This window comes from Gekko japonicus, unplaced genomic scaffold, assembly GCF_001447785.1.
Source record: "Gekko japonicus isolate JY-2015 unplaced genomic scaffold, Gekko_japonicus_V1.1 scaffold1545, whole genome shotgun sequence".
NCBI classification, from domain to species: domain Eukaryota; kingdom Metazoa; phylum Chordata; class Lepidosauria; order Squamata; family Gekkonidae; genus Gekko; species Gekko japonicus.
The window spans coordinates 121,759-148,576 of record NW_015161442.1 but is presented as its reverse complement, the minus strand read 5'-3'; the positions used below and the strand labels follow the sequence as shown (position 1 = coordinate 148,576).

Genomic DNA, 26,818 nt, shown 5'->3' with positions numbered 1-26,818 from the left:
AAACTATTTTCATTGTTCATCCTGCTCATGAGATGCCCATACTGCTGGAGCAGTGCACCAAAAAGCCAGGGGGAAGTAGTTCCTGTTCTGCTATGACTAATATTTGTCTCAATACTGCTGTTTATTTTTATTTATTTTACTTCATGTATACTCTGTTGTCTTCTTGAACGGGGACCCAAAGCAGTTTGCATCATTCCCCTTTCCTCCATTTTACTACATTCTGTGGCTAGTGCAACTGTAGATATTCTGTAGGATTCAGCCAACTTTTTCGCTCAGTCTCACCCAGTTCCCCTCCTTGTTACAGCCCCTGCTTTGCCCTCTCCTTTTTATAGCCCCTTATGCTCTTGTCCAGCTTAAGCTTTTGGGACATCCTCATTTTTCACCAGGTGGAAAAAAACAAGATGAAAACAGTTGGATCTAATCCAATGCTAGGAACCAACAAGCTCTCTTCTTTGTTAAACAAAACCAGGGCTTTTTTCATACCAGAACAGAGTTCCAAAATCTCTTTGACAAAATTCTTCAGTTTCAGTATACAGTATACAGAATGAAAACTTTATTTCCCTCTTGAGAGTTTCAGCACCCCTTTTTTTTCAAAAAAAGAAAAAGAAAAGAAAAAAGCCCTGAACAAAACTCAACCATCCCTCCATGGAAGAACAGATATAGGCAGTGTAAAGAAGACACCAGAATCCTTTGACACCTCCCAAGGAGGTACAAATTTAAACAACTTCTCTGCTTTCCAACTGGCATATGCCGCTATGCCTGCCCCATTTCAGTTAGAATTGAAGGCTTCCATTAGGCCATGCGCATCAGTCTCATGCAGCCCAACCAACCAGGTGAAGATTTTGGAAAGGGTATTTATGTCATGACTTCCTGCCTAGAGCAGGCCTCTTGCGGTAATAATGTGGGATTACGTGGTCTCCTCTTTGGGCTGAGTGGCAGGGGGAGGGGGAAGTCTTTCTTTAAATTGGCTTGGAAGAGAATTTTTCCCCTCTGTTCCATGCTGCTCTTGAGGTTGGGTGGATTAGAATTAGCCCTTTTTTCTGGGGGAACCTCTTCAACAAATTTCTTTTTAAAATGTTTAAAAGTTTGTGAGTTTCCAGTTGTACAAATTGAAAACTTCATTTCCCTCTTGAGAGTTCTGGCACCTCTTTTTTCAAAAAAGAAGAAGCAGCAGCAGCCCTGGGCCTGTCCTTATCTGGTCAGGCTATAACTACAATTAACAGAGTATTAGACCATAAATCGGGTTACCTAATGAAGACCTGAGGCATCTATGTATGAAAGACCATTCTCAAGCCAGTCCATCATTGGTTTGTGCAGATGGTCGGGTTACAGATGGGATGTGCTGAATGGCATCAAGCAAGCCTTTAGCTGCATGAACAGCAAGTTTTGGAAGGGGGTGGTGCTTAATACCTCTCTGCATGCTTGGGATGTGCAGGCTGGGGATTACCAAAGCCCAGTGGTAATGCTGGCCAAACTCAGAGCCATGGTAGATTTGCCCACAATACAGAAACCCTTTTAGAATGTTTATGTTCTGAATAAGCCACACGTAAATGTGGATTATATTTTATTAATGTTTTGATCATGTAGATCAACCAAAAATAAAACCTAATTTAATGTTTAGTGCTATTGCTAAACACATAATATTTAATATAAGGGATTGGATCCAGCAGAAAACCTTGGAGAAGGAGTCCTCACCTTTCCTTTCCTTCTTCAGCCTGTTCTGCTTCCCCAAAACCCTCTCTGAGTATTGGGGGAGCTTTGTGAACAAAGGATACTTCAGAATGGGGGAGCATCCAGTGAACAGCATTACTTATGAGTACATTTTAAAATGGAGAATTTGGTGCGAGGAAAAATTTGGTGCGAGGAGATAGATAGATAGATAGATAGATAGATAGATAGATAGATAGATAGATAGATAGATAGATAGATAGATAGATAGATAGATAGATATGATTCAGCCATAGGAGTAATGAAATCAAAATGGGGATTTGGGGGTCGAAACAGTGAGAATTAGAAAATTGACATTGTCTTTAATGATACTAAAAATCCGGTCAACGAGGAACATATATTGGTCAAATCAAGTATTGGTGTAGAAGTAAATCCTTACACAAATTACATAATTAAATATTGTCAAAGGAAATGCAGTGATTTCATAAAAGCATATGAGTTAGTTATCAGACAATCTTATTTAAGTTCAACAATATGAAAAGGCAGGGAAGTAATCACAGCAACACAATTTGCCTAAAGTTAATAGAAAACACCCTGATTGCTTGGTTTATAGTTAGGTTTTTTATAGATTATGTTTAGGTATTATTTCCACCCTTGAGGGTTCTAGTCACTTCATTCTGAATGCTTCTGTTACATTATAACATTAAGCCAAATCCTTAGTGCTTATTTAGCATTTGAATTTCAAAGCAATCTATTGTAGAAATTGCTTTTCTATAAGCATGTACTGTTAAAGTGCACAAATATTTATTCCTGAAAGGTTATGATTGCCTTAAATCAATCAAGCATATTGAGCAAGCGTAAAGTATATTTAAATCAAGCAGTTGGACTTTCTCAATATATGGGAATCTTAAATTTTACACACACATATACACTTAAATGAACTGCAGATGCAAACTGTGAGCTAATGTGTTTTCTGCACAGTGAGAACTGCACAGTTTATGTCTCTGTAGCCAGCTGTGGAAAAAAATAAGAATGTTTAAAGAAATGAGAAACAAGATATCTGGAGTTTGACTGAATCGTAGGGAAGCGTTCTGTTTAACACTGAGAGACTGTATGCTCATCCATTAATTGTGTTCTCTTTCATGGTAGCCCAATAAAGCTTACCACATATTATTTGTCACTAGATACAATATAGTACAGAAGTGCCATGGTAGGAAAAGGCCCCCCCCCCACTCAAGTGATAAAGGAGACCTTTCCCTCTGGGAGGCAGAAACCATTGAGACGGCTCCCATCACTAAGCATGCTGCCATTGTTGGTTTCAATGTGCAGGTGGAGATCTCATCTCAAAGAATACCTCGTGGTGGTGTGGGAAGGCCATGTTTATTTTTATATAATCCTTGGCTAACAACTGACCTCTCTTTCTCTCTCTCTATACTGCCCTCATAAAGTGCCCAGAACAGGCCTACATACAATGAAATCTAGGAAGGAAATAACTGATGTGATCTGCTGGTTAACATAAGCTGGTCACAACTTCAATGAAGGTTCCCTGTGGGGCCACAATGAAACTTGGAAGATACTCTGAGCAGCACTGACCATAAAGTGCCTTAGTGAGGCTCTCAATAAACTAGAGCTTTCTGTGGTGGGCTTCATGACTCCCCAATTACACAGAGTTGTAATGACCAGGTGTAGTCCTGGAAGATCTTGTTTGCCATCATTGTACAAGAGAAAGAGAGGAAAGCTAGCGGTCACAAAAGGGCAAAATAAATGTTCGAGGGCTCCAGTGACCAGGTAGTTACATAGAAGGACTCTGCAGTACAGTAATTTGCCCTCTGCTGTCAGAAGATAATTAACTAACTAATTAGCCATGCCAAGCTGAGAAGTTAAGTTTTATTTCCAAATAAAAGCTTAAGAGACAATTAACTTTTAGCTATTTTCCTTTGGTGCAAACTCATGCTGTTCTCCAAAAGAGGGCATTTATTTATGTTTACAGGGTTTTTTAGCCTGGTTTTCTACAAAAAGAGAACATTAACATGGGGGGGGGGAACAGCATAGCTCCTTCAGACACTCATTAGCAAGGAAAGAAATCTTAGGAATGCAGCTCTCACATCTTGCTCTTCCTCTTAAGAACTGTGAGGTAGGTTGGGTTGATAATGGATGTTCCAAGGTCTCCCATTAAATTTCATAGCAAAGCAGGGATTTGAACCCAACTTTTCCCAGTCCTTATCCAATGCTGAAATTAGGGTTGCCAGGTCTGGGTTGGAAAATACCTGGAGACTTTGGGGGTGGATCCAGGGGAGGGTGGGGTTTGGGGAGGGGAGGGGCCTCAGCATGGTACAAGTCCATAGAGTTCACCCTTCAAAGCAGCCATTTTCTCCAGGGGAGCTGACCTCTGTCAGCTGGAGATCAGCTGTAAAAGCGGGAGATCTCCAGGCCTCACCTGGAGGCTGGCAACCCTAGCTGAAATAGTTGCACCCTGTTGGTTTTGCATTGCATTGTGACTCTCCATTGTTGACACTGGTCATCTTCTTAATTTTTTGCTGTTGCTCCAAACTTATATAATCATATTATCTCTGTTTTCTGTTAATTTTTTTGTTGATGAGATACGGTCCTTTGGCCAAGATCATCTAAAGGCAGTAATTTAAATATTCGGGGGGGGGTAATATTAAGGAATGCACATTCAGCAGTGGTCATGCAGTCCTATCTATAATATCTTTGGAATATCTTACTGTCCCTTTTCTGTCAGAGTGTTACAAACTTTGCAGCAAAGATGTTCAGCTGGCACACGTAGCATTTTCAACAGCCACAGCCACTCATGAGCCAAGCTTCAGAAATCTTTGCCTTGCTGCCATCCTGCTTGAACAGCCACCAAACAGCTTTGCAGCTGTGCAATAGCTGTGGTGGTGGGAGGTCCCATTTCCTTCTGTCTTGCAACTGTGTTTGCATCTGTGCAGTAGGTGCAATTGATTCTCTTCCATGGTCATGAATGGTAGGTCAGGTAATTAAATGATATGGGGGAGGGAGGGATGATGAGTCCAGTTAGGTTGTTTGAAAATGTGCATGTGCAGAGTAGCACTGGTAGCACAGTAAGATGTTTTAAACGAATGCATCATTTATAACATCCAGCTGAGAGACTGGTTTGCTTACCCGTTTAAATAGTTGGCTGCTGAGTATTGCATGTCAACAACAGGGCTAGTGGGGAAATTAGAAATCCCATCAGGCTGGGTGAGAACACAAATACATAAAAATCCTACTGATTGAACTGCTGAATATGCAGACCATAGCTTGCTGAACAGGCTTGAACGGCTCACAGCCAAACTGCTTGACCCAAAAAAGAAAAAAAAGAAAAAAAGAGCTCCCTGCTTGTGATCCCAGGAATTGGACCAAACTGGCAGCTGTTTGAGCATCTATAGTAAAGGCACAATTTCCTGTAGATAGTGGCAGAACTGTGATTAAGAACTCTAGTAGTTCTGGTTTCCAGTCTCTTGAGGAAGTCAGTAATGATAACTTGTTGGAGTACATAGGCTTTCTCTATAAGCTAGTGGTAATAACTGAATCAAGGAAAGAGAGGATATTGTGATTCAGGAGGCAATACAATTGTAAATGCTACTTTATCTTGTTAATTTGTCGCAAGATCAATGGAGACTTGCAGTTTGATGGTTTCTTAAGTATAATAGCGGCATTATAAAGTATTTCCTACTTTATTGTGGCAGGCAGAGATATTTGATCACCTGGAATGTTTAGATTGCAAGCTGTCCACAAATTGTGATCAGCACAGTTGAATGTCTAACTTTGTATTCAAGAATTTAAAATGTGCCCACAAAAAAAGAAGAAAAGTCCATTGTGCATTTGAATTCTTGTGCTGGTCCCCATAGCTTTTCCTCCACTATACTTCCACCACTTTCTTCTCCATCTGTCATTTCAAGAACATCAGATACTTACATTTCACAGTAAATGTCTTCCAGATGTGAGGTCTCATCCTAAATCCCTTACATCTGCCTTATCTGGTGCTTGGTAATAAAAAAGGCTGATGAACAATACAGATTGGGAATAATTTGGATATGTGCATTGTCATAGTGCTATGTTGCAACTATGCTATCTTCAAAACCATTTTCTGCTCAAAGGGGCAAAAGTCAGCTTTAAAAACAGTTTTCCTCTCTGTTAAGGATGAGCTCTCCATTGCCAGGAGCCCCTCCTTCCTTTTTTTGTTCCCACCTGAAGGTGTGCATGTCCATGGCTAAGAAGGCCAATTTACTTTCAGATTTCTAGGCTCCAAGCTGTGTTCCTCCAGGTTAATAAATGGAAAGTGCTTAGTTTGGTGGTTCTCAATTTTTTTCAAGTGGGGCCCATTGCTGAAGTTTTAAGACATACTTGCAAAGTAATTCCATGCTGCTTTCCCCAACATAAAATGGAGGAATTTCAGATCAGTTAACACTGAACAAGTTTATACTTTGTTTTTTCATGCTTAAAGGTATAGTACTACTGAGCAACAGCCTTATTTTATGGTCATTTCACACATTATGCTGAAGCAAACCCAAATTTGCCATAGAGCTTCCTCTCCCAGTTCCTGCTTCTCCTTACTGGCCTCACAACCCACTTGCAAGAGCATTTGGGATTTCACTTTGGGATATCAGCCCCAATTTGAGGACCACTTCACTGACAGAAGAGTAGAAGGGAGTGACTTTACGCCACGCCCCTTCCACAGTGCTCTCCACTGACCTGCGTGGCTAATCCTCAATTCAGGTCCTGCTTCAGGGATTCAACTTTCTTGGGCTGAGAAAGGACTGCTGGGAAGAGGGGAAAGTGTGGAAGATTGGAATTCCTTGAGAAAGCAGGGTACTGGATCCAACCTTGTAATGCTCCCGCCCCTACTTGAAATTCAGTTCAGATGTCTTCAGACATAGTAGAAGGGAGAGAAATGGCTTCTCACCATGTGAACCAGGAAAGAGAGTATTGGGTGGGAGGAGCTGGTGTGTTGTTCATGGCATTTTCTTCTGCAGAAAAAAAAAGCATGTATGATGGGGAGGTCATAGCTTCTAGTGTAAAGAGCATATCATAAACTGGTTCCATTGGGAGCTGATAAGGGCCCTGTTGTTAGTCTGCCTTCTGTGCTCTCCCCTGGCTGTGTGTTTAGTAAGATGGTCTGGTCAGTGTGTTTTATAATTGCCAGACCCCCAGTGGAGGCAGGGATCTCCCACCATCAGAACCTACCCCCAGCCACCAATCAGCTGGCCAATGGGAGGGACTTACCAGGAGAAAAGAGAAGGCCTAGGCCTCATTGCCTGCATTGCACAGGAAGTGATATCATCACAGCAGTGACATCCAGGTAACATTTTGATATTTGGATAAAAACTCTATAGTAGAAGGTGGTTTTGCCATAGAATTTTTGCCCAGATAACAGAGCATCACCCAGATGTTGCTGGTGTGATGAAGTCATTTCCTGTGCAGTGCCTGCAATGAGGGCTTTCTCTCTCTCCTTGTAAGTCCAAGCTGTGTTCCTCCAGGTTAATAAATGGAAAGTGCTTAGTTTGGTGGTTCTCAATTTTTTTCAAGTGGGACCCATTGCTGAAGTTTTAAGACATACTTGCAAAGTAATTCCATGCTGCTTTCCCCAACATAAAATGGAGGAATTTCATATCAGTTAACACTGAACAAGTTTATACTTTGTTTTTTCATGCTTAAAGGTATAGTACTACTGAGCAACAGGCTTATTTTATGGTCATTTCACACATTATGCTGAAGCAAACCCAAATTTGCCATGGAGCTTCCTCTCCCAGTTCCTGCTTCTCCTTACTGGCCTCACAACCCACTTGCAAGAGCATTTGGGATTTCACTTTGGGATATCAGCCCCAATTTGAGGACCACTTCACTGACAGAAGAGTAGAAGGGAGTGACTTTACGCCACGCCCCTTCCACAGTGCTCTCCACTGACCTGCGTGGCTAATCCTCAATTCAGGTCCTGCTTCAGGGATTCAACTTTCTTGGGCTGAGAAAGGACTGCTGGGAAGAGGGGAAAGTGTGGAAGATTGGAATTCCTTGAGAAAGCAGGGTACTGGATCCAACCTTGTAATGCTCCCGCCCCTACTTGAAATTCAGTTCAGATGTCTTCAGACATAGTAGAAGGAAAGAGAGTATTGGGTGGGAGGAGCTGGTGTGTTGTTCATGGCATTTTCTTCTGCAGAACAAACAAGCATGTATGATGGGGAGGTCATAGCTTCTAGTGTAAAGAGCATATCATAAACTGGTCCCATTGGGAGCTGATAAGGGCCCTGTTGTTAGTCTGCCTTCTGTGCTCTCCCCTGGCTGTGTGTTTAGTAAGATGGTCTGGTCAGTGTGTTTTATAATTGCCAGACCCCCAGTGGAGGCAGGGATCTCCCACCATCAGAACCTACCCCCAGCCACCAATCAGCTGGCCAATGGGAGGGACTTACCAGGAGAAAAGAGAAGGCCTAGGCCTCATTGCCTGCATTGCACAGGAAGTGATATCATCACAGCAGTGACATCCAGGTAACATTTTGATATTTGGATAAAAACTCTATAGTAAAAGGTGGTTTTGCCATAGAATTTTTGCCCAGATAACAGAGCATCACCCAGATGTTTCTGGTGTGATGAAGTCATTTCCTGTGCAGTGCCTGCAATGAGGGCTTTCTCTCTCTCCTTGTAAGTCCCCCCATGCCCTGCTGATTGCTTGGAAGGACTGAGCAACCATAGTGGGTTCTAGCCCTGTTGCCTCCCTGCTGGTCATGGGTATTAGAGTGCTTCTACCCTACTTATTGTTTGGAGCACCTTTTCTGTGTTGGAATGCCAAGTTTTACAAACCACATTCTGTGGGGAGATCTGGACCTAGGGCTGCTGGGAGGATGTGAGAGAGCAACATAGTGGGAACCCTGGTCACCCCTGGGGCCCATGAAGCTGGGAGAGTTATGTGATTTGTTTTGGTCCCATATTTTGGTTGAGTCTGGATAGTGTGTGGGACACAGGCAATGTTTGGCCAGAGGGACCATGGTGAATCTTGGCAGTCCTGTCTAGGCTTGTGGCTATAAGATTTTTTTTGTTATCCACCAACTAGGTGCACTGTGCAGTTCTTATTAGATAAGACACTGCTCACTCTTTCTTGCAGTCTGGTGGTACATTGTATGTAGCCTTGTTCAGTTTACAGTGAATACACATGCATCCCACATGGACCTGTGTACATCTGGTTTGTAAGAAAGAACAAACATGCATTCATGTTACAAGTGAAACTGGAGACCAGTAGCTAGATAAATGTGCAGCGGTACATGCTTTTTTATACAACATGGGAATCATTTAACACATATGTAAAGAAAAATAAAAGCCCTGTAGACATCACCCCTCCATGCACTGACTGAATGCACAGAGACCAAGAGCAGGTACAAGGACACTGTGCCCACCTCCTGCCTCCATGTGACCACTACCTCCTAAGCATGGCACCTGTGCACAGAGAAAGTGTCTGTGAATATGCTCCCTCCCCATGATCAGCAGCATTGAGAAAGTATCACTCCCAATCACAGAGAGGATGCATAAGTGTGGACACTTCCTCCATGTACTTGCATTGTGCAGACTACCCAGTGATTGTGTGAGGGCAGGAGATGCCTGATATTCCTCCCCATATTCAGTGAATGCATCGAGTCTTAAGTGTACACTGTATGCAGGTTTTAATGTGAGCCTGTTCACATTACAGTGAATACATGTGCAAGCTATGTTCAGTGCATACTTAAGCTCTCTACACATGACCTTCCATGTGTTAACTGAATGCATGGAATGGGTGGTGTCTATAGTTATTAGGGATGCCAGACCCCTCCAGTGGGGGTGGGGGGTCCCCCGCTCCCAAGCCCCACCTCTCCACTGCCGATCAGCTGGCCAGTGGGGGAGACTTAATGCAAAAATAAGGAGTCTCACCCAATGTTTTAGCAATGTCCCCAACATGACTTCATCATGACCCAGAAGTGACATAGGCATGTCGAAAACACTGGGGAAATGGTCTCATGTTTGGGCAAAACCTCTGTGGTAGAAGCTAATTCTACCATAGAATTTCACCCAAAAAAACCAAAGAGTTGCCATGACGTGTCTATGTCATTTCCAGGTCACGTTGGAAGTCACATTGGGGACATCACTGAAACATCGGGTGAGACTCCCTGCTCCCAGAAAGCCCACTCCCCCCCCCACCAGCTGCCCAGAGGGACCTGGCAAACCTTCCAGTTATACCATGGAATACTGAATTTGAATCCCCCTTAGGACCAAGCTAGATAAAACATGTTAAATCTTGATTAAGATCTCCCATGGTTATTTTTTTACAAGCTAACTGGCAGCCCCATACAGCTGTTCTAAAGATCAGGAATAGTCACTGGGGGGAATTAATAGCAGTTGGGTTTAACCTTCTTATCCCATTTTTCATATGTAATGTAAATTAACTTTCTGAAACTGCAATTAATATTATTGGCACAAATTTCTGACATAGATCTTTGCCTTTTGATGTTCTAGGCTCCACCCTTCAACCTGATCAGGAGCACATGGGCTACACTGATATTGTTACCCCAGGCCTTTAAAAACTCCCTGGTCTACTTGTGCCTATTTCACAGGGTTGGTGTGAGGCTAGGTGGTCTTTGAGGTGGCTGGCTCTCTCTGTGAGTTGATTGGTACCTTCTGTGTTTTTGTTTTAGTGGGATTATAGTCAGTGACAGCCCCAGGTTTTTTTGCCCACTAGGTGAGGATGGGGGTGGATGCTGGAGCCACAGCAGGCGGACTGAGGGAGCGAGCTGCAAATGTATGAGGGGGAGCGGGATCACTCGAGGGGAGGGGCCCTGTGCCAGGCTGCAGAAAGAGCTCCAAAGAGGGCGGCACAGGGCAAGCGGCACTTTCCTGTCATCCCAAACTGTTCCCTGTGCCTGTCCCTCCTGCCTCCTTCTTTTTCTGTATGGGGGGCTGCAAAGAGGGACGGGGACGGAGCAAGAAGCTGGCAAGGAAGGCTTCCTGTACATCCACTTTCTGACATTTTCCCACTGGATTGCTCTACAATTTTCCAACTGTATATCAGCAATTTCTTTTGTAGCCCTGCATATCTTTATCACATTTGTGGGCTTTATGGGGATTTTTTGCCACTTCTACAGCCATAAAAAAGGAGTCTTAAAAATGCTAAGTATTATTAAAATGATTTATGGTCTTTTAAAAACAATCCTCCTTCAGCGCTTAGAAACTAGATATAATGCTGGTTTACAGCCTGCATTCCAGTCTTTCTTTGTGAAAATGTAATTGGTAATACAAGGGGAAAATGCATTAAAATGGCAACTCTAAAATGTGCTCAATGAAAAAAAGCAATAAATATTGGCCAGTAGATGCCAACTAATAATGCCTATAAAGAGCCCTGACCAAGTCACAGGTTAGGGGCTGGGATAAGGGAGGAACATGCATATTTTTGTCAGTTTCCATTCATCCAAACTGCTACAAAAAAGTTATCAGAGAATCTTTCCCCTCTTCCAACTTGTTCTTTCTCAGAACTGATTCAAACAGTACTTCCCACATATGGAGTCCAAAAAATATATATGTGGAGTTGGATTGACCGGCTTTGCTCCTGGGGTTCAAAAATTGAGTCAGAAAAGCTTACTAACTCACTTATCTCCATGGTAGGATGAGGTCTACTAGGGGCTGCTTCCACAGATTGCTGTATATTGTGCTAAAGCAGTCATTCACAATTGGACTGGCTTGTCCACCCAGGACTTATCACTGTAGTAGCTGAAACCAGTTCCTGGATTTGAGGAGAGAAGATTCAGATATGCATTTTCCCAGGCCCAACACCCCTGAATCTAGGGATGCCAGGCCTTTACCTGGCATCATTAGAAGCTTTGGACATGGAGCAAAGGATGATGTCATGTGACATCATATCCAGGTAAAAACCCAAGTGTGACATCACACGTCACTGGACAGCCTTTATGGCCTGATATTTCTCCTGCAGGTTCAGGGATCAAAGGCAGGAGGGTGGGCCCAACCAGCAGGAAACTTCTTACCACCAGCTGACTTTCTGAAATATTTTGACCCCTCCTCTGTGATATCCCTATCTGTGGTAATTGGGCTATCAAATATCAATGGCTGTGTCTCCATTTCATCTTTACCATAGGAATGAATGGCAACCATTCAGTTATTTATTTGCATTGTTTACCATGAAGGATGACAGAGAAGAATGATGCAAAAAATAAAAACTGCCCTTTTGTTTTATTTTATTAGTGTACCTTTGCAATACCCTGTCCTTTGCAATACCTGAGTCTGTGCGTTGTAGAAATAAACTTTGTTTAACTTGAGAAAGTCTGCACAAGTCCTCACCCACCTGCCTGGCTGCTTGGTGCTCACTATAGGGCAATACGTCTGTGAGGTTGGCTATGGACGACCCATGTGAAAGAGACAGGGGGAAGGATTTTACCCAGAGTGGTGGTGGTGGTAGCAATGGGGGGAATGACAAATTGGTGACTAGTCTTGCCTCACAATTTGACAAAGACCACAATGTGTTAACTAGGACCAGTTAAGTAAGGATGCTCAGATAATCCACCAGGTTAGTTTACAATAGAGAAGTAGGTGTCCCACTGGTGTGGACAATCATTAACATTTTATGCCAAATGTTATATGATTTGCATTCCATCCAGCTAAAAATGGTGGTTGGATGTTAACATAACAGTGAAAAGAATAATCATAATATTTTTAAGTATTTTGGTGAACACTTTTATGCTTTATTAAACATTTGCTAAAAAAATTGCAACAGCAACTTATGATGCCTAAAGCCTTCGGAAACAATATCGGCTCTGAAAATCAGCACTTGTTCTTTATGTAGTGTAAACAGTAATGTATTTCTCATGGATTACTTGCAGGTGCTCCTTCTAGAATGGATACACGCATGAGTTCCCGGATGCCAACTCAAGTCACCAGGGTAGCGGCTATCTCTTCACCATCTGTGACGTTCATGGCAACCAATTTGGTGGATCAGACATTAACAGGTGTGTTTATGTTTCACTGTACTGATGATACTACTAAACATATGCTGCACACTCACATGCTTGAAAACAAACTGTTTCCCATGTGGCACAGGAATGGAAACTCCTTTTAATGGAAACGTTTTGAAACTGTACACATTCATCATTGTTGAAATTGCATGGAATCTATTATCATTTTGTAGCATTTGATAATGAATATGTACAAATCAAGATAGCAGTAAATTGTTTTATTCCTGTGTGTTCTTTTTTCGTCCACCTCACCTCAAATAACTCCTTCAAAAGGCTTCTTGCACCAAACATCGCTGGCACTGAATGTGTAGGCCTGGCGTGGGGTGCCAGGGAGAGGGTGGGAATCTTGCTGGTTTACCATCTACCTAGATTACCAGCTGACTCCCTGCTGAGGGTGGTTGAGGTGGGGGCAGAGTGGGCCATGCATTTCCCCAAACTGATAGTTTTTGGGGTACTTCAATGTCCATGCCGGCACTGCCTTGTCTGGTACCTCCTAAGACTTCAAGATTACCATGGCATCATTAGGACTCTCCCAAGTTGTATTGCTCCTCCCCCCCATCAGGTCTCACACTGAATCTGATCTTTTGTGCAGAAATTTATTTGGATTCAGTGGTTCTTTGTGACCCATTGCCATGGACTGATCATTATCTTGGGACGGTCAGTTTGAGATATGCCTCCTCCCTCTACAGGGGTGGGGAGCTTATTTGTGCTCACCCATGGAGACTCATGGATCCAGCTGGATTCCAGAATGCTATGCAGAATTTTTCTGGCTGTGTCAGCACCTCTCTTAATGAACTCACTGATGCCTGGAATCTGGGCCTTCAGGAGGCCATTGACCAAGTTGCCCCCTAGCACCCTCTTCACCCCCATCCTGCCTTGGCTCCCTGGTATACAGATGGGGGGGCTTCCCCTGGACCTGGGGGCTGGCAACCCTAGGTGGATTTAGCTTGGACAGTTTGGGTCATGCATAATCGTATCTTGTACTCTGACACAAGTTGTTAGTGATGCTAAATAGTATCTCCACATGATATATAGCAAGTCCAGTAAAATAGGAAGTAGCACTGTCTTCTGAAATAACATAATGTTTCCTCCTTCATATTGAGCAAGGTAACAGTATATTTTAGTGTGGTTTTTTTCTCTCCAGATTTTGGAATATAATTTCTGTTTTTGTGGCTCAGAGGTATTGCCAGGGAACGACAGTGATGTCCAGACAAGGACATAGGATATACTCATATTTATTTCCAGAGGTTTCTTTAATACAGAGATTAATCTCTCCTCATAGTCTTCTATTTACTTGGAAATAAATTCCAAGGAAACAACCATGTAAATAGATATGAGTGTTAGACTGTTAAAAAGCTCTAGGGTACTGTAATGATAGACTTCATGGGCCTTCAGTCAGGAACATACACCAACTTTGTTTCCCTGGTCACATTGGGGAAAAGTTGCAATGTGTAACAGCTGACAGCAGCATCGTGTAGCTGCATGCCTGTGTCTATCCATCTTCAGCCTTCTCATGGCTTTCTGGTGTTTTATCCAAAGTTATTCTCTCCTTGTCTGAAATCTTGGATAAAAAGATGGAGTGGCATGAGAAGGGTGGAGATGCATAGGCAGAATTCGGACTTGCAGAATACAGACCCTAGGTTCCAGGTGGAGTATGGAGATGAACAGTTTTAATTCCCCTCATAATATACAGTTGCTACGAAGTGTGAGAAGTGATGTATATACTTGGGACTGGGATATACCAGGAGTTTTGCATTTGGGGTGCCTGAGGTTAATGACCAGACTCCATCAGTTCTTTCAACTTGCTGTATTTTCTTATGTTTGTGGTAAGTGTCGATGCTACAGGAATGTTGTTCTTACTGTAACAGCTGGTTTAATCAGAAGTCAGTCTCATGAGGGGGGAGGAAAAGAAAAATAAAACTAAATACATGCCCATTCTGCACATTGTTTCTGGTGATTCCCATCCCCATTTCCAGGGGTCTTGTTGTAGAAAAAGAGCTGCCGGAGCTCATTAGCATAACTCATTAGCATAACTTATTTGCATATGCCACGCTTCCTGACATCACCGGAAGTGACAGAAGGCCACACCCCCTGACATCACCGCCCCATTTCTAAAACTGCTGCTTTTTCAGGCCAATGTCTTGGGATTTTCATGTGAAGGGTATTGGATCAGTGGCATTTCCACAGCACAGAAAAGTGTCATGCTTTTGTCTTTTTCCTCATTCTTTTTCCTCACTCATTTCTACCTTCTACTCACTCTTCACCTGAAACTATTTACTACAAGTGATGCCTGTGTCCTAGTTGTGTACAGGTTGTGATGTGCATTTAATTTGTGCCTGTTGTTGGTGATTATTACTTGTCAGATGTGCCAACATGCTGCTGACACAGCAGTGTCTGTTTCATTTGAGAGGTTGATATCGTAGCATCATTGTGCATCCTGAATACTGAAATGCCCCCCCAAAAAATTGTTTTAGCAGTTATATTATTTGTGCCAATAAAAGCATACACACTTCTGGCACCTAAATCTAAAATTGTCTTTTGGGGACTGTGGGGAAGAAAAAGGGTATTGTGAAGACTTTACTACTATTGCTTATCTTATTTGGCTTCTCCTTCTTGATGTGTTCTAAAAAACTATTTGCACCAGTACCCAAATGAAGACTCGAGACAACAGTGTGAGTTTAACTAGTTTACTTACATTTACATGTAAAGATGGCTCTTGATGTCTATAAATTACACAACACTTTATATCTTCTATGTTGTGCTTCTGTTCCTGCCAATGACATCACTTCTGGGTGACGTCATTGCATCAGGGATGTTGTGCCTGGACGTGGCTTTTTGGGGTGGGGTTTCCCCCACTGGACAGCTGGACAGCAGTGGGCAGAAGTGGGGGAGCCCCTGCTGGGACCTGGGGACTGACCAACCCTAGACAGAGACAATGTGGTATCGTATACTAGATTCTGGGAGACCCAGGTTTGAATCCCCACTCTGCAGCGCAAGCTTGCTGGGCAGGCCTGTAGCCAGGATTTCTAAATTCAGGGCACCTTTAAATAAGTTGGGGGGCACCCTACACACTCCCAAGGAAGCACCACAAATAAAATGAAAAATTGGAAGTTGGGGGGCCTGGGCTGGATGTGAAGTCAGGGGGCCTTGGCAGGAAGTCAGGGGGGCATGCCCCAAGATGCCCCACAATAGCAACAGGCTTGTTGCTGGGTGACCTTGGGACAGTCAGACATCCTCAGCCAAACCTACCTCATAGGGCTATTTTGAGTACAATCCTAAACAGACTTACAGCTGTCTAAGCCCAGTGAAATCAGTACTCTTAGAAGGATATAACTGTACTTAGGACTGTCTTTGACACAAGAGTGGGCACCTTGTGACTTGTTAAGCTGCATGCAATTTCCCATCTAAGGACTGTAGCTTGCCAGACTGGTGATAAGCTTCCTATTTTTCTCAGTTTGCATGGGATTCCAGAAACAGGGACGGGGGCTTGTCAAGTACCTCTTCAGTCACAGCGCATGGCTGGGGTGCTTCATTCAGCATGGTGTCTCAAAGGTTATACAGACATGCCTCAAAAGATGGAAATGACTCTTGGAGCACTTCTAGGATGCCCAGCCTCCAGGTGGAGCCTGGTGATCTCCTGGAAATACAACTGATCTCCAGATGATAGAAGTCAGTTCCCCTGGAGAAAATGGCTGCTTTGGAGGGTGAACTCTATGGCATTATACCACATTGAAGTCCCTCCCCAGTCCACCCCCAAAATCTCTAGGAATTTCCCAGCCTAGATCTGGCAACCCTAAGTGCTCCTCCCCATGTAATAGCAGTTTCCTACCACTAAGGCTGAGCTGATGGGGCTATGGTTTTGCTTTTGTGTGTTGTCATTGTCAGCAGTTTTGACCTGCCTCATTTTGCTGCTGTCATTGTTGATTCTTTTAGTTTCTTTTAGGACTTTTTACAGTGCTTTATGGCATTTCATATGCCATATGTAGCATAATGTTCTTGCCACTTGTATGTTCACATCCTTTTTGCTTAATGAATGTTCGATTTATATATGATTTTGATGGAAACGGTTTGGTGCAGAGAAACAAAATCACACCAAGATAAAGATAATGGATTCCTTTTCACAAGGGAGAAATGAGATTTTTTAAAATGTACATTCAAATTGAACCTGCGACCTTATGACATTTGATCTCATCCCAGCCGACCACTCTTAGCTAGAAAAGACCTCTGTTATATGGATGGTGGCTTTCTGTTCTTTGTCAGAGGTGCAGAGAAGGTAGGGCTGCCAACCTCCAGGAGGAAGCTTGAGATCTCCCAGGAATAAAACTGATCTCCAGTTGACAGAGATCAGTTCCCCTGGAGAAAGTGGCTGCTTTGGAGGGTGGACTCTCTGAAATTATGCCCCACTGGGGCCTCTCCTCTTTCCTTCTTAGGCTCCAGCCCCAAGATCTGCAGGTATTTCCCAAGTAGGAGGTGACAATCCTAGGAGGAGGAGAAGTAGTATCCACTGCCTCTCAGTAGCTCATTGCCACTATGTCCCTGGGGGAAGCCCATGAGGGAAGGGCCTGAAAAGGACTCACAGAAGCCCCTTACCAGATCCCACAAAAACCTGGAACATCCCCTGTCTTCACACATGTTATTACAATGCAACTATTCTCTTGTGATGTAGATTACCTAGTGCAGCAGGAGTGTGGCAGGAAGGCAATTGTGTACGTGGTCCTCTTTTGCGTTCTGAGAGTTTACGGCTGCATGAGTAAAAATTCTGATCTCAGTAGTGGGCTGTAACAGACATACGGCAGCTCCCAAGCGGAGAAATTTAAAGCTGCCTCCAAGCTGTGGCCATTTTGTGTGCACTACTCCAAGGGGTCTGTTGTTGTATGAGAAATTAGTATGTGAGAAACAATACCTAAACAGAGCTGGCGAAGTGAATGTCTCCAGTTTTTCCAAAATGAAGATGAACAGCTAGGTCTAAAAATGTGTAATGTAGTTTCAATAGCATTGTGTTGTCATGCAGAAATCCATTAATGGATATATGGGCATCCCTGGATTCACTGTATGTGGCAGATCTTCAAAAGCAGGCTCTTTTGATTTATTATTTGTAATCTGTATATCATTCTCTCTCGCACACATGATTTCACTCTGCATTCTGCCATTAATCATGCTGTTTTTATCAGAGGCAAGTACAGAAATGCTTGCATTGATATGCTCCACTTTTTAAAAGGAAGGGAGCTTTTCAATCATCGACTACTTGTTTTTCAGTAGCACAGCCACTTCTGTCACTTGAAAAGTTATGCGCTCTGGGAGCCCTCTAATCCATGCTTATCAATCACTAAAACTGTACAAAGTTCATTCATTTCTTTCAAATGGATCTGTGAAAAGAATACAGCAATTGACATACAAAATCTTCATGAAGCCCATTGGTATGGTAAACCATTGAGGGGATTACCACTTCTATTATTATACATAATTAATTAACTTATCATTATTTTATTCACCATGTCACTCATGGAGTACTTTTTGACCATGTCAAACCTTTTGTTGGGAATAATTTTGTTACAATTCTGATTCTGCCATGATACTTGGTCAGTAGATTACTTAAGTCAAATCACTAGCTTATAGTTCTAGTCTGGCCATCATAACTTAATAGATAACCATATAAATGAAATGTATATCTGCTCGAAAGTTTTTCCTGTCTGGCTGCATCCCCTAATCCCTCTTGGAGTGGCTGGGAACCTTAGAATGTTCACAGCCTTGCGCCAACTAAGGGCAAAATGGAAATTTGTAAGGCAATTGGTCAAGGTTTGGCTCTGATCCAATGATCTTGAATATTGGGCAATTTCAGGGGTTGCAGTGAAACCAGGATACAGCCTTGAGTAGAAGGGAGCTTGTCATCCAATGTTTTTGTTGTCAGATAAGAATTCTAAAGGCTTTATAAATACAAAGGAGTGAAGCTGAAAGGCAAAGTGATTTAAATGGGTATAAGGCAGCTGTTGTTTTTTTCCAGATCAGGGTGTCAATGATACCAGCAGAAATCCATTTCTCATGCTCCAGTAAACTGTGAAAATCTGAAAACAAATATTTATTTTATAAAACTTCTTAAACACTTCTCCTTAAAAATAGATGGCATTTGCTGCTTTGCGTACCCAAGTGTCAAGAATGTCACACAGATTATCAGTTTGTATTCTATTCCAAAAGGAAAATATTTATTTTTAGCATACATTTTCTGTTTCATAAACCAAATGACCTTGCATATCACATGAAGGACTGGAGGAGATTAACACTGGCTCTGAAACATCCAAGATTTGCTGTTGGAGAAATTCCAATATCCTTCAATTCTAACTAATTATACCTCTTAGAATGTACCCCAGAGAGAGAGAGAGAGAGAGAGAGAGAGAGAGAGAGAGAGAGAGAGGGGTACATTCTAAGAGGTATAATTAGACATTTTAGACTTTGTACTATAATTGTATATTAATCAAGAGCTAATGCAAATATGAAGTTTTATGTTTGAGTGTCTACATGTTAAATTTTTGCTGGTTACATATACATGCTCATTACTTGATTAAGCTTGGTGAGTCTCCACTGAATCCATGAACTGAATCAGTACAAAGTATTGTGCTAGAGGTGATGGAATACCAGCATTTTTCTTTCTGTGGCTGGTCATTCTGTGTTCAAGTCACTATTAGATGCTGTGATCATTATGCCAGTGTTCATGCATGTGTTACTGAGCTCCAGCTGTCTCCACATCCCTGAATTCAGTCTGCTCCAAACATCTGGGGCAGCTGTTGGAGCTGATTGTGCCACTCATATGTTATTGGATGTATGTGTGGAACACATCTACCGAGCAGCAACAGTCATACAGTTACATGTGCTGGGCACAGTGGTTCCCCACTGTGTAGAGGATGTGTAGATGGGAAGAACAGGATAGTGGTGAGGCAGAGGAACATTTCCATGTGTGTACTCTGTAGTGTAGCCAGGAGATCCTAGGACTGTCTGGCAGCCAGAAGTTCTGGCTCTTTAGCATCATCCAGGGTGCACCATGAGGAAGCAAGCTCTTTGATCTCTCCCCAGCTGCAATTGAGTGGATAGTAGTATTTAGGAGGATTGTCCAATCGGTCTGCATATCTGCTGTATCAACTTGGTTACATATTTTATATTCTTATATGCTTCCTGTGTGTAACTGTGCCATACAATAAAATAAGAGCAGAGAAAGAGCCAGGTGCTTCGACTGCACCAGTTAGGGTGAGTGTTTTTGGCTGCAATCCTAAGAACACTTACCTGGGAGTAAGATTTTTTGCATAAAATGGGACTTTCTTCTGAGTAAATATGCTTCACATTGCAGTGTTTATTTATTACCTTTTTAGCTAAATGAGTCACTGCTGGAGGCAAGCACCTTGGGGGAGCCCACTTTTTAGGCCCCCGGTTCTCTACTTAAAGCTGCCACCCACAGCTGTATTGCGAGGCACAGCAGTCAGGACCAGTCAAGACAAGAATGGGATAATACATATGGATGAAGGCTCTATATTTATTTTTATTTTATTAGATTTTTGACTCATCCTCACCTGCTACTGTAGGCCTCAGGGTGAGTAACAACACATGGTTGCCAGCCTCCAGGTGGGGCCTGGAGATCTCCCACTTTTACAACTGATCTCCAGCTGAGAGAGATCAGCTCCCCTGAAGAAAATGGCTGCTCTGAAGGGGACTCTTTGGCATTGTACCATGCTGAAGCCCCTCCCCTCCCCAAACCCCACCCTCTCCTGGATCCACCCCCAAAGTCTCCAGGTATTTTACAACCCAGACCTGGCAACCCTAACATATTAATAAAAACAATAATCAATCAATCAAAACAGTTTACACATCAGTCAGCAACAGTCAGATGGCATAATAACATAATCTAATTTTTGTCCCTCAGTCATAAGCCTCAACCATGGGCCTGGTGGAACAATTCTATTTTGCAGGACCTGAGGATTTGTAAAAGGTCCCGCAGGGCCTGGATCTCAGCTGGAAGAGCATTCCACCAGGCTGGGGCCAGGGCTGAAAAGGCCCTGGCTTTCATCAAGACTAATCATATTTTTCTTGGTCCAGGAACCACTAGAAGGTCTTTATCCTGTGAGTGTAATGCTCTTGGGGGGTGGTATACCAGGAGAGGCGGTCTCAAAGGTATGCTGGTCCCAGACCATGTAGGGCTTTAAAGGTTAAAACCAACACCTCGAACTGGACCCGTAATACAATCTGGAGCCACAGCTGGCAGAGCACCAGCTGGATATGTGCTCTAACTGGAGCTCCAGTAAGAACTGTTGCTGCTGCATTCTGGACCAGCTGAAGTTTCTGGTTCAGTCTCAAGGGTAGCCCTGCAAATAACAAGTTACAGTAGTCAAGTCTGGAGGTGACTGTTGGATCACTGTGGCTAAGTCAGGGCAAGACAGGAAGGGGTCCAGCTGCACCATCGGGAATCCTTCAAAGCCCACTGGTGTTGCAGGGATATGGTAACTATGCACATCTATTGTTTCTCTATATATACTACTGAAATCTGAGTGGCACTTCATTGAAAGAGATGCCCAGTTAAAAGATTTTATCATCTTTGGATCTATCCCATGATAAATTGCAGTTCAGTCTGCAAAACTGATCTCTGGGCATAAAGCTCTTCCACTCCTGCTTCCTAGATGATGGTGCAGGTGGGCCCTCCAAAGCGTGAGGTCTAGTGCCTTGGGCAGACCAGCTGCTGCAGAGTGCCTATCCAGTTTGATTGTACTTTGTATATCTGTGCAGAGCTTGTTGCATTATTCTGGAAGAATTAGGGAGTGACTGGTTCACAAGAGAGCCAGTTTGGTGTAGTGGTTAAGTACACAGACTCTAATCTGGGAGAACCGGGTTTGATTCCCCACTCCTCCACTTGCACCTGGCTGGATGACCTTGGGCAAGCCATAGTTCTGATAAGAGCTCTTCTTGAAAAAGAGCAGTTTCTGTCAGAGCTCTCTTAGCCCCACCTACCTCACAGGGTGTCTGTTGTGTAGGGCTGCCAAATCCCCCCGGGGGGCAGATTTCCCCCCACTTTGGAGGCCCGATTTCCGATGCCGCGGAATCGGGCCCCGGGGGAAAACCCACCCCAGCGTCCACGTCAGCTGGATGTGACATGTGACGCTGGGCATGCTGGGGGTGGGGCCACAGCCATTTGAGGGGAAAACATAGAGTTTTCCCCTCAATGGCTGTGGCCCCGCCCCCAGCATGCCCAGCGTCACACATCACATCCGGCTGACGTGCATGCGGCTCGCGCGTGCTCGGGATCGCCGTCCGGGAGCCCCCCGCCACCAGATAAGATACATTTGGCAACCCTACTGTTGTGGGGAGGGGAAGGGAAAGGAGTTTGTAAGCTGCTCTGAGACTCCTTGGGGTAGTGAAGGGCGGGGTATAAATCCAATCTCCTCCTCCTTCTCCTCCTTCTTCACAAGCAACAGTCTACTTCACCTGCAAGAAGTGCACTCAGGGGTATCATTTAGGAAGGCCAGTGTAGCAGTTGCTCCTCCTGAATTTCAGGCTGCAAATGATTATTTGTCATGAGTCTCTGTGTCTCCAACCAAAGCAGAACTTCTGTGTACTGAATGTCAAATAGTGCTAACTAGTAGCTAGTTCAGACTATTGTCCCCAAGACCTATCTCTGTCATACAGCTGGTGCTGCTAAGGTGCATACCATTTTCATTCATGCACTTTTTAAAGAACATTCATGCTTCCTTAATCAAATTCCCATTTTCAGTGTGATGGTTCGCTGCACTTTCTTCTTTTCTTCAGCCAAGATCATTTAAGGAGGAAAATAAGAAAATTTGCCAAGCCATGTCAATGTCAACAAATCTCATAGAAAAGAGAAAACAGTAAAGGGAGGTTAAGTTGTCCACTGCACACAACAGAACTACATAAATGCTCAGGGACATCTTGCAGTTTCCCTCACCCTGCTAAGTGCCGGTAAAACAACTGTAGAGCAATACTCATGCTTCAGAACAACAGTAATTGTGCTGGAAACATGTAATGGCACCATGTTTATCATGCTGTGAAATATCTTCTGTGCTAGAAACTTAACTGGGAATGACTTGAATGAGAAGAGAGAATCTGCAGAAGTGGAGTCAATAAAGTGCCAAAGAAAGTGAACACTTATTTGCTCCATGTTTTTTTTGGTTCCAGCTGGGGCAAATAATTGCTTGAAATAATATAAAGCTGTCCAGGAAGATGTCCTTCCCCAGTGCCAAGGAGAGCATTGAAAAGAACATTTTCAGCCTGGCTGCTTTATTAGAACTCAGCATCCATGTCTTAATTCTACATACACACACACACACAAAAAACCCACCCAAAAACCAAGCCCTTAGTAAGATAAGATCTGGTTTTCTTCAAGTCTTTTTTTAAAGACCCCCAAAGGGGATTTTTTTATTTTTTTATAATACTACATAAAGTACAAAGAAAGGAAGGGAAGGGAAGCTACAACTAAGGAGAAAGAAAAGTAACCCACACTAAACTAAAAACCCAAGAGTAGGGGATCATTACCCTGTTAGACTGCAGTTAGTAATGAAAAAAAACCCTGTTAATAAACAATATACTTTGTGAGATTCTGTCTTTCTAAGCTTATGTGTTAGTTTATTACTTGTTATGAGAAGATTTCCAGAGCATCTCCTCCAGCTCTCTTCGTAAGGGCAATTTTCAGAGTCCTTCTGCCTTTACATCTATGCTAATTCTCTCTAAAGTCTTGATGGCTTCTTAGACGTTCACTCGAAATTCTGCAACCCTCCTCTGTCTTCAAAGGGATAACACCGCCAATCTTAAGCCTCTTCCTTCTTGGTCTCATCCTCGGGACCCAGTGGCATCTCCCAGGCTTCTTGATCTTGAGGTCAGGTTCAAGCTCTTTTCTATCAGCCGAATTTAAGATGACACTTTCTAAAAACATCTGCCGGGAAGGAGTTAAGTCCTTGTAAATATTTTCTGTTTCTCTCATGCTTTCTCTCCTTATCTCTTTGAGATCGCTGTTAGTTTTAGTGTCCATCTCTTTTGCTTTGACAGCCCTCTGTTCCATCTTTTCTGCTGTTGTTGCCAACTTCAGCTGCCGGGACACGAGTTGTTGTTTTATTTTGGCAAGCTGATGGTTAATACCAACAAGTTGCTCAAGAATCAGCTTGGTGGCTTCTGCTATGAGTTCTATAACTTTCACTTCCCTTCTTCTCGGAGTTGTTTTCGCTGACTTTTTTGGAGTGTCCGCCATTTTTACACTTCAATTCCAATATAAAATCGTTTTCTCCCCGGCTCTGAAAATTGCTTACATGCTGTTTAGTCGCTTAAATACTCATGGATATCTCCCACAGCTTTTCGCTTCCAAGTATCCAGTTACAATTGTCTCTTTCTCTCTCTCCCTCCTCCCTCCTCTGCTTATCTAAATGCGTCAGAGATTCTCTCTCTCTCTCTCTCTCTCTCTCTCTCTCTCTCTCTCTCTCACTCTCACTCCTCCCTCCTCTGCTTATGCAAATATGTCCGAGAGGCGTCCCTCTCAGCAGGATTCCAATCGCTCAAAAGGTTCGCTCATTTTAACTCACAGTTCATTGTTTCTTAACCACGCTTGTAATCGCTCCTTCACCAGATCTCCTGCGCTTGACTGGGTCGGCATATCTTGTGCCTTGCTAAGAGGACGCAAACAGCGGGGAGGACCATCAGGGTGGAGGGCAGCCTCAATTTCCCTGCAGATAGCAGGAAAAGAGGCTCACCCTCAAAAGCCCTATGGCAGGGGGGCCTCCCTGACCCCCCGTGGAGGCGCCGATCCAGCGGCACCCCTCCCCTCCGCTGCTGTGCGGAGCGCCCTCCCCAAGCCTCAGGAAAGGTGTCCGCCATCGTTGCGCCGTAGACCACGCCTCTGGTTTTCTTCCAGTCTTCAGTGTTAGATTGTGGCATAAAATAACCTATTTTGTTGTATTTCAAAATTAGGCAACAGAGGCAGACACTCCCTATGCAAGCACCCTGGATCAGTCATACTCTGTGGTCATTTATTATAGAAATGATCAAAAAGAAAAAACGTTCAGGATTCGAAGCAAGAGCATTCAGGATCTGGAAGTTCTGCCTGCTTCCTAAAGCTTTTGGAGTCCTTTTTCAAGCACAACTACCCTCGTGACTTGACAACTGGTTTTAAAAGCCAAGGGCCTTTGGGAATAGCCTCTGATATCTTACATGACACTACTAGACTCAAAGAGGAAATTCGGGGGACCCTAATGTGTACATGAATGTCTGCACATACCCACATGCATCTTGTTAGCCAAATTGTTTTTAAATGATTAATAAAGCTGGGGGAATGATTATTAATGTGCAGTTGGCATCTAAGGGATCGAAGCCTATGTATACAGAAGTCCTACTTTTTCTAGTAACCCAGAAATAAACACAGACACCAAGTCTTTAAAGAAATGGATTCTTTACTGAGGGATGTTCTCAAGCATATTTATTTATTATTTATTTATTACTTTTAATTTATATCCCGCCTTGTATGGCAAACTGGCTCAAAGCAGCATACAACAGTTAAAATACAATGAAACAATAAAATACAATAAAATTTACATAAAGTGCTAGTACACAGATGGCAGTTCCTCTGTTGTAATCCAATAAAAGAAGGCAATATCCAGCGTTGCAACCTATAATGTGGTCCAAAGGCAGTATCCAGCGTTGTGACTTAAGGGCCATAGCATGTTCAGTTCTGATTACTCATTTAAAAGTGGCGGCTCCTAATCGAAAGCCTGGTGGAAGAGCATACAATAAAACACAATCATACACACAATTATTCAGTCCTAAGAAATATAGATAGAAAGGGATAACAACATTCTCATTAGCAGGATAATCGTCGGTGGGTAATACGTACCTGTCCTCGGTGGGATGAAGTGATCCACAGAAAAATAAGGGAGACTATGGGAGAGTAAGGGTCGTATTCTGAACCAGCAGAACACATGGTCAATTCTGGCAGCACTAAAACCAAGAGTTGTGGAGATAGGGTGGGTTTAGAGGTAGAGGTGAGAGAGCATGGCTGGTCCCACTCTTTTTATACACTGTTGGAACTTGGGGGTGAGCTTTGCTGGCCACTTCCCTTGTCACGTCCCTTGGTCAGTCCCAGGAAGTTTCCTAATCAAAAACCAGTTTCAAGAGGAAGGAGGCTTAATGGTTGGGCAATATTGGCTCTATTTACTCTTAACAGTGGCACCTTTGAGAACAATGGCTGAGGCAGCCAGAGTCATTGTTGTTGATGGTCCATTGATGACTCCAGGTGATGGATTTAGCTGGTACGTGTCAGCCCTCTAATCCTTTTATGGCTATGGATCTTTTGTCATGCTAGATTGCCTATGTGCAATGTCAGGTGAAGGTGGGGGGGGAGGTGCCTGCGTGTCAGAGATGATGCTAGCTCATGGAGTGTCTGTTCAAGATCTCTGGTCTCATGGCTTGGCACGTTGTCCGTTTAAACAGCAAATGGTTACTGGCTTTACTGTGCTTCACATTGCTAGGGAGCTTGGTTCTCTTCCAGCTGTGCCGCGGGTAAGAGACGGCAAGTAACCCCAGGAACCATAGGCACATCATCTCAGGAGAAGATTTTCCTCTGCTGGGCACGTGTCTGCAGTTGGCGTCAGCTTAGGGTCACCACACGGTCCATTCCCTTTTGCACCTTTACTGCATAGTCCAGTTATTACAGAGTTCATAAGTCCAAATGAGCACTATAAGTGCCTTGCACGGCAACAATCTTTCAATCCCATTTGTTGTTTGGTCTTTTGAGTACTTTAGCGTGTTGGGACTCTGTTCCCAATGAATACTTTGCCGAGGTTAATGTCACTACCAAAACAACAGCAGAGGTAAAAAAAACAATTTTTAAAACTAAGAAGTGTGAGGAAGTAGGAGTTCTGTAGTATTGTTATTAGGAGAAGAATTTATTTTCCCCAAAATTCACTTTTTAGGTATAGCCATTCCACTGATTCCTCTTATTTTCTTGTTCTTTTTTCATAAGAAGAATTTCTCTTTGGTTTTGCTTTGGTTTCTGCTCTCTAATTTTTTTTTTAACTTCAGCCCTTTCAGGGTTTTTTTTAAGTTACATAACACAGTGTGGTGCTGTAGACAAAGGATAGGATGGGTTTGGGAAGATTTTGCCTGCCTCGGAACATCTG

The 26,818-nt window shown here is 43.3% G+C and overlaps 1 protein-coding gene across 1 annotated transcript in view; it reads left to right on the top strand.

Annotated features, from left to right (window-relative positions):
• The window catches only part of TCERG1L (transcription elongation regulator 1 like), a 249,767-nt gene that overhangs the window by 159,697 nt on the left and 63,252 nt on the right, over positions 1-26,818 (top strand). Inside the window, exon 6 of the mRNA XM_015429033.1 lies at positions 12,537-12,662. Coding sequence (XP_015284519.1) covers positions 12,537-12,662 — 126 coding nt within the window. The remainder of the gene's footprint in view (positions 1-12,536; positions 12,663-26,818) is intronic.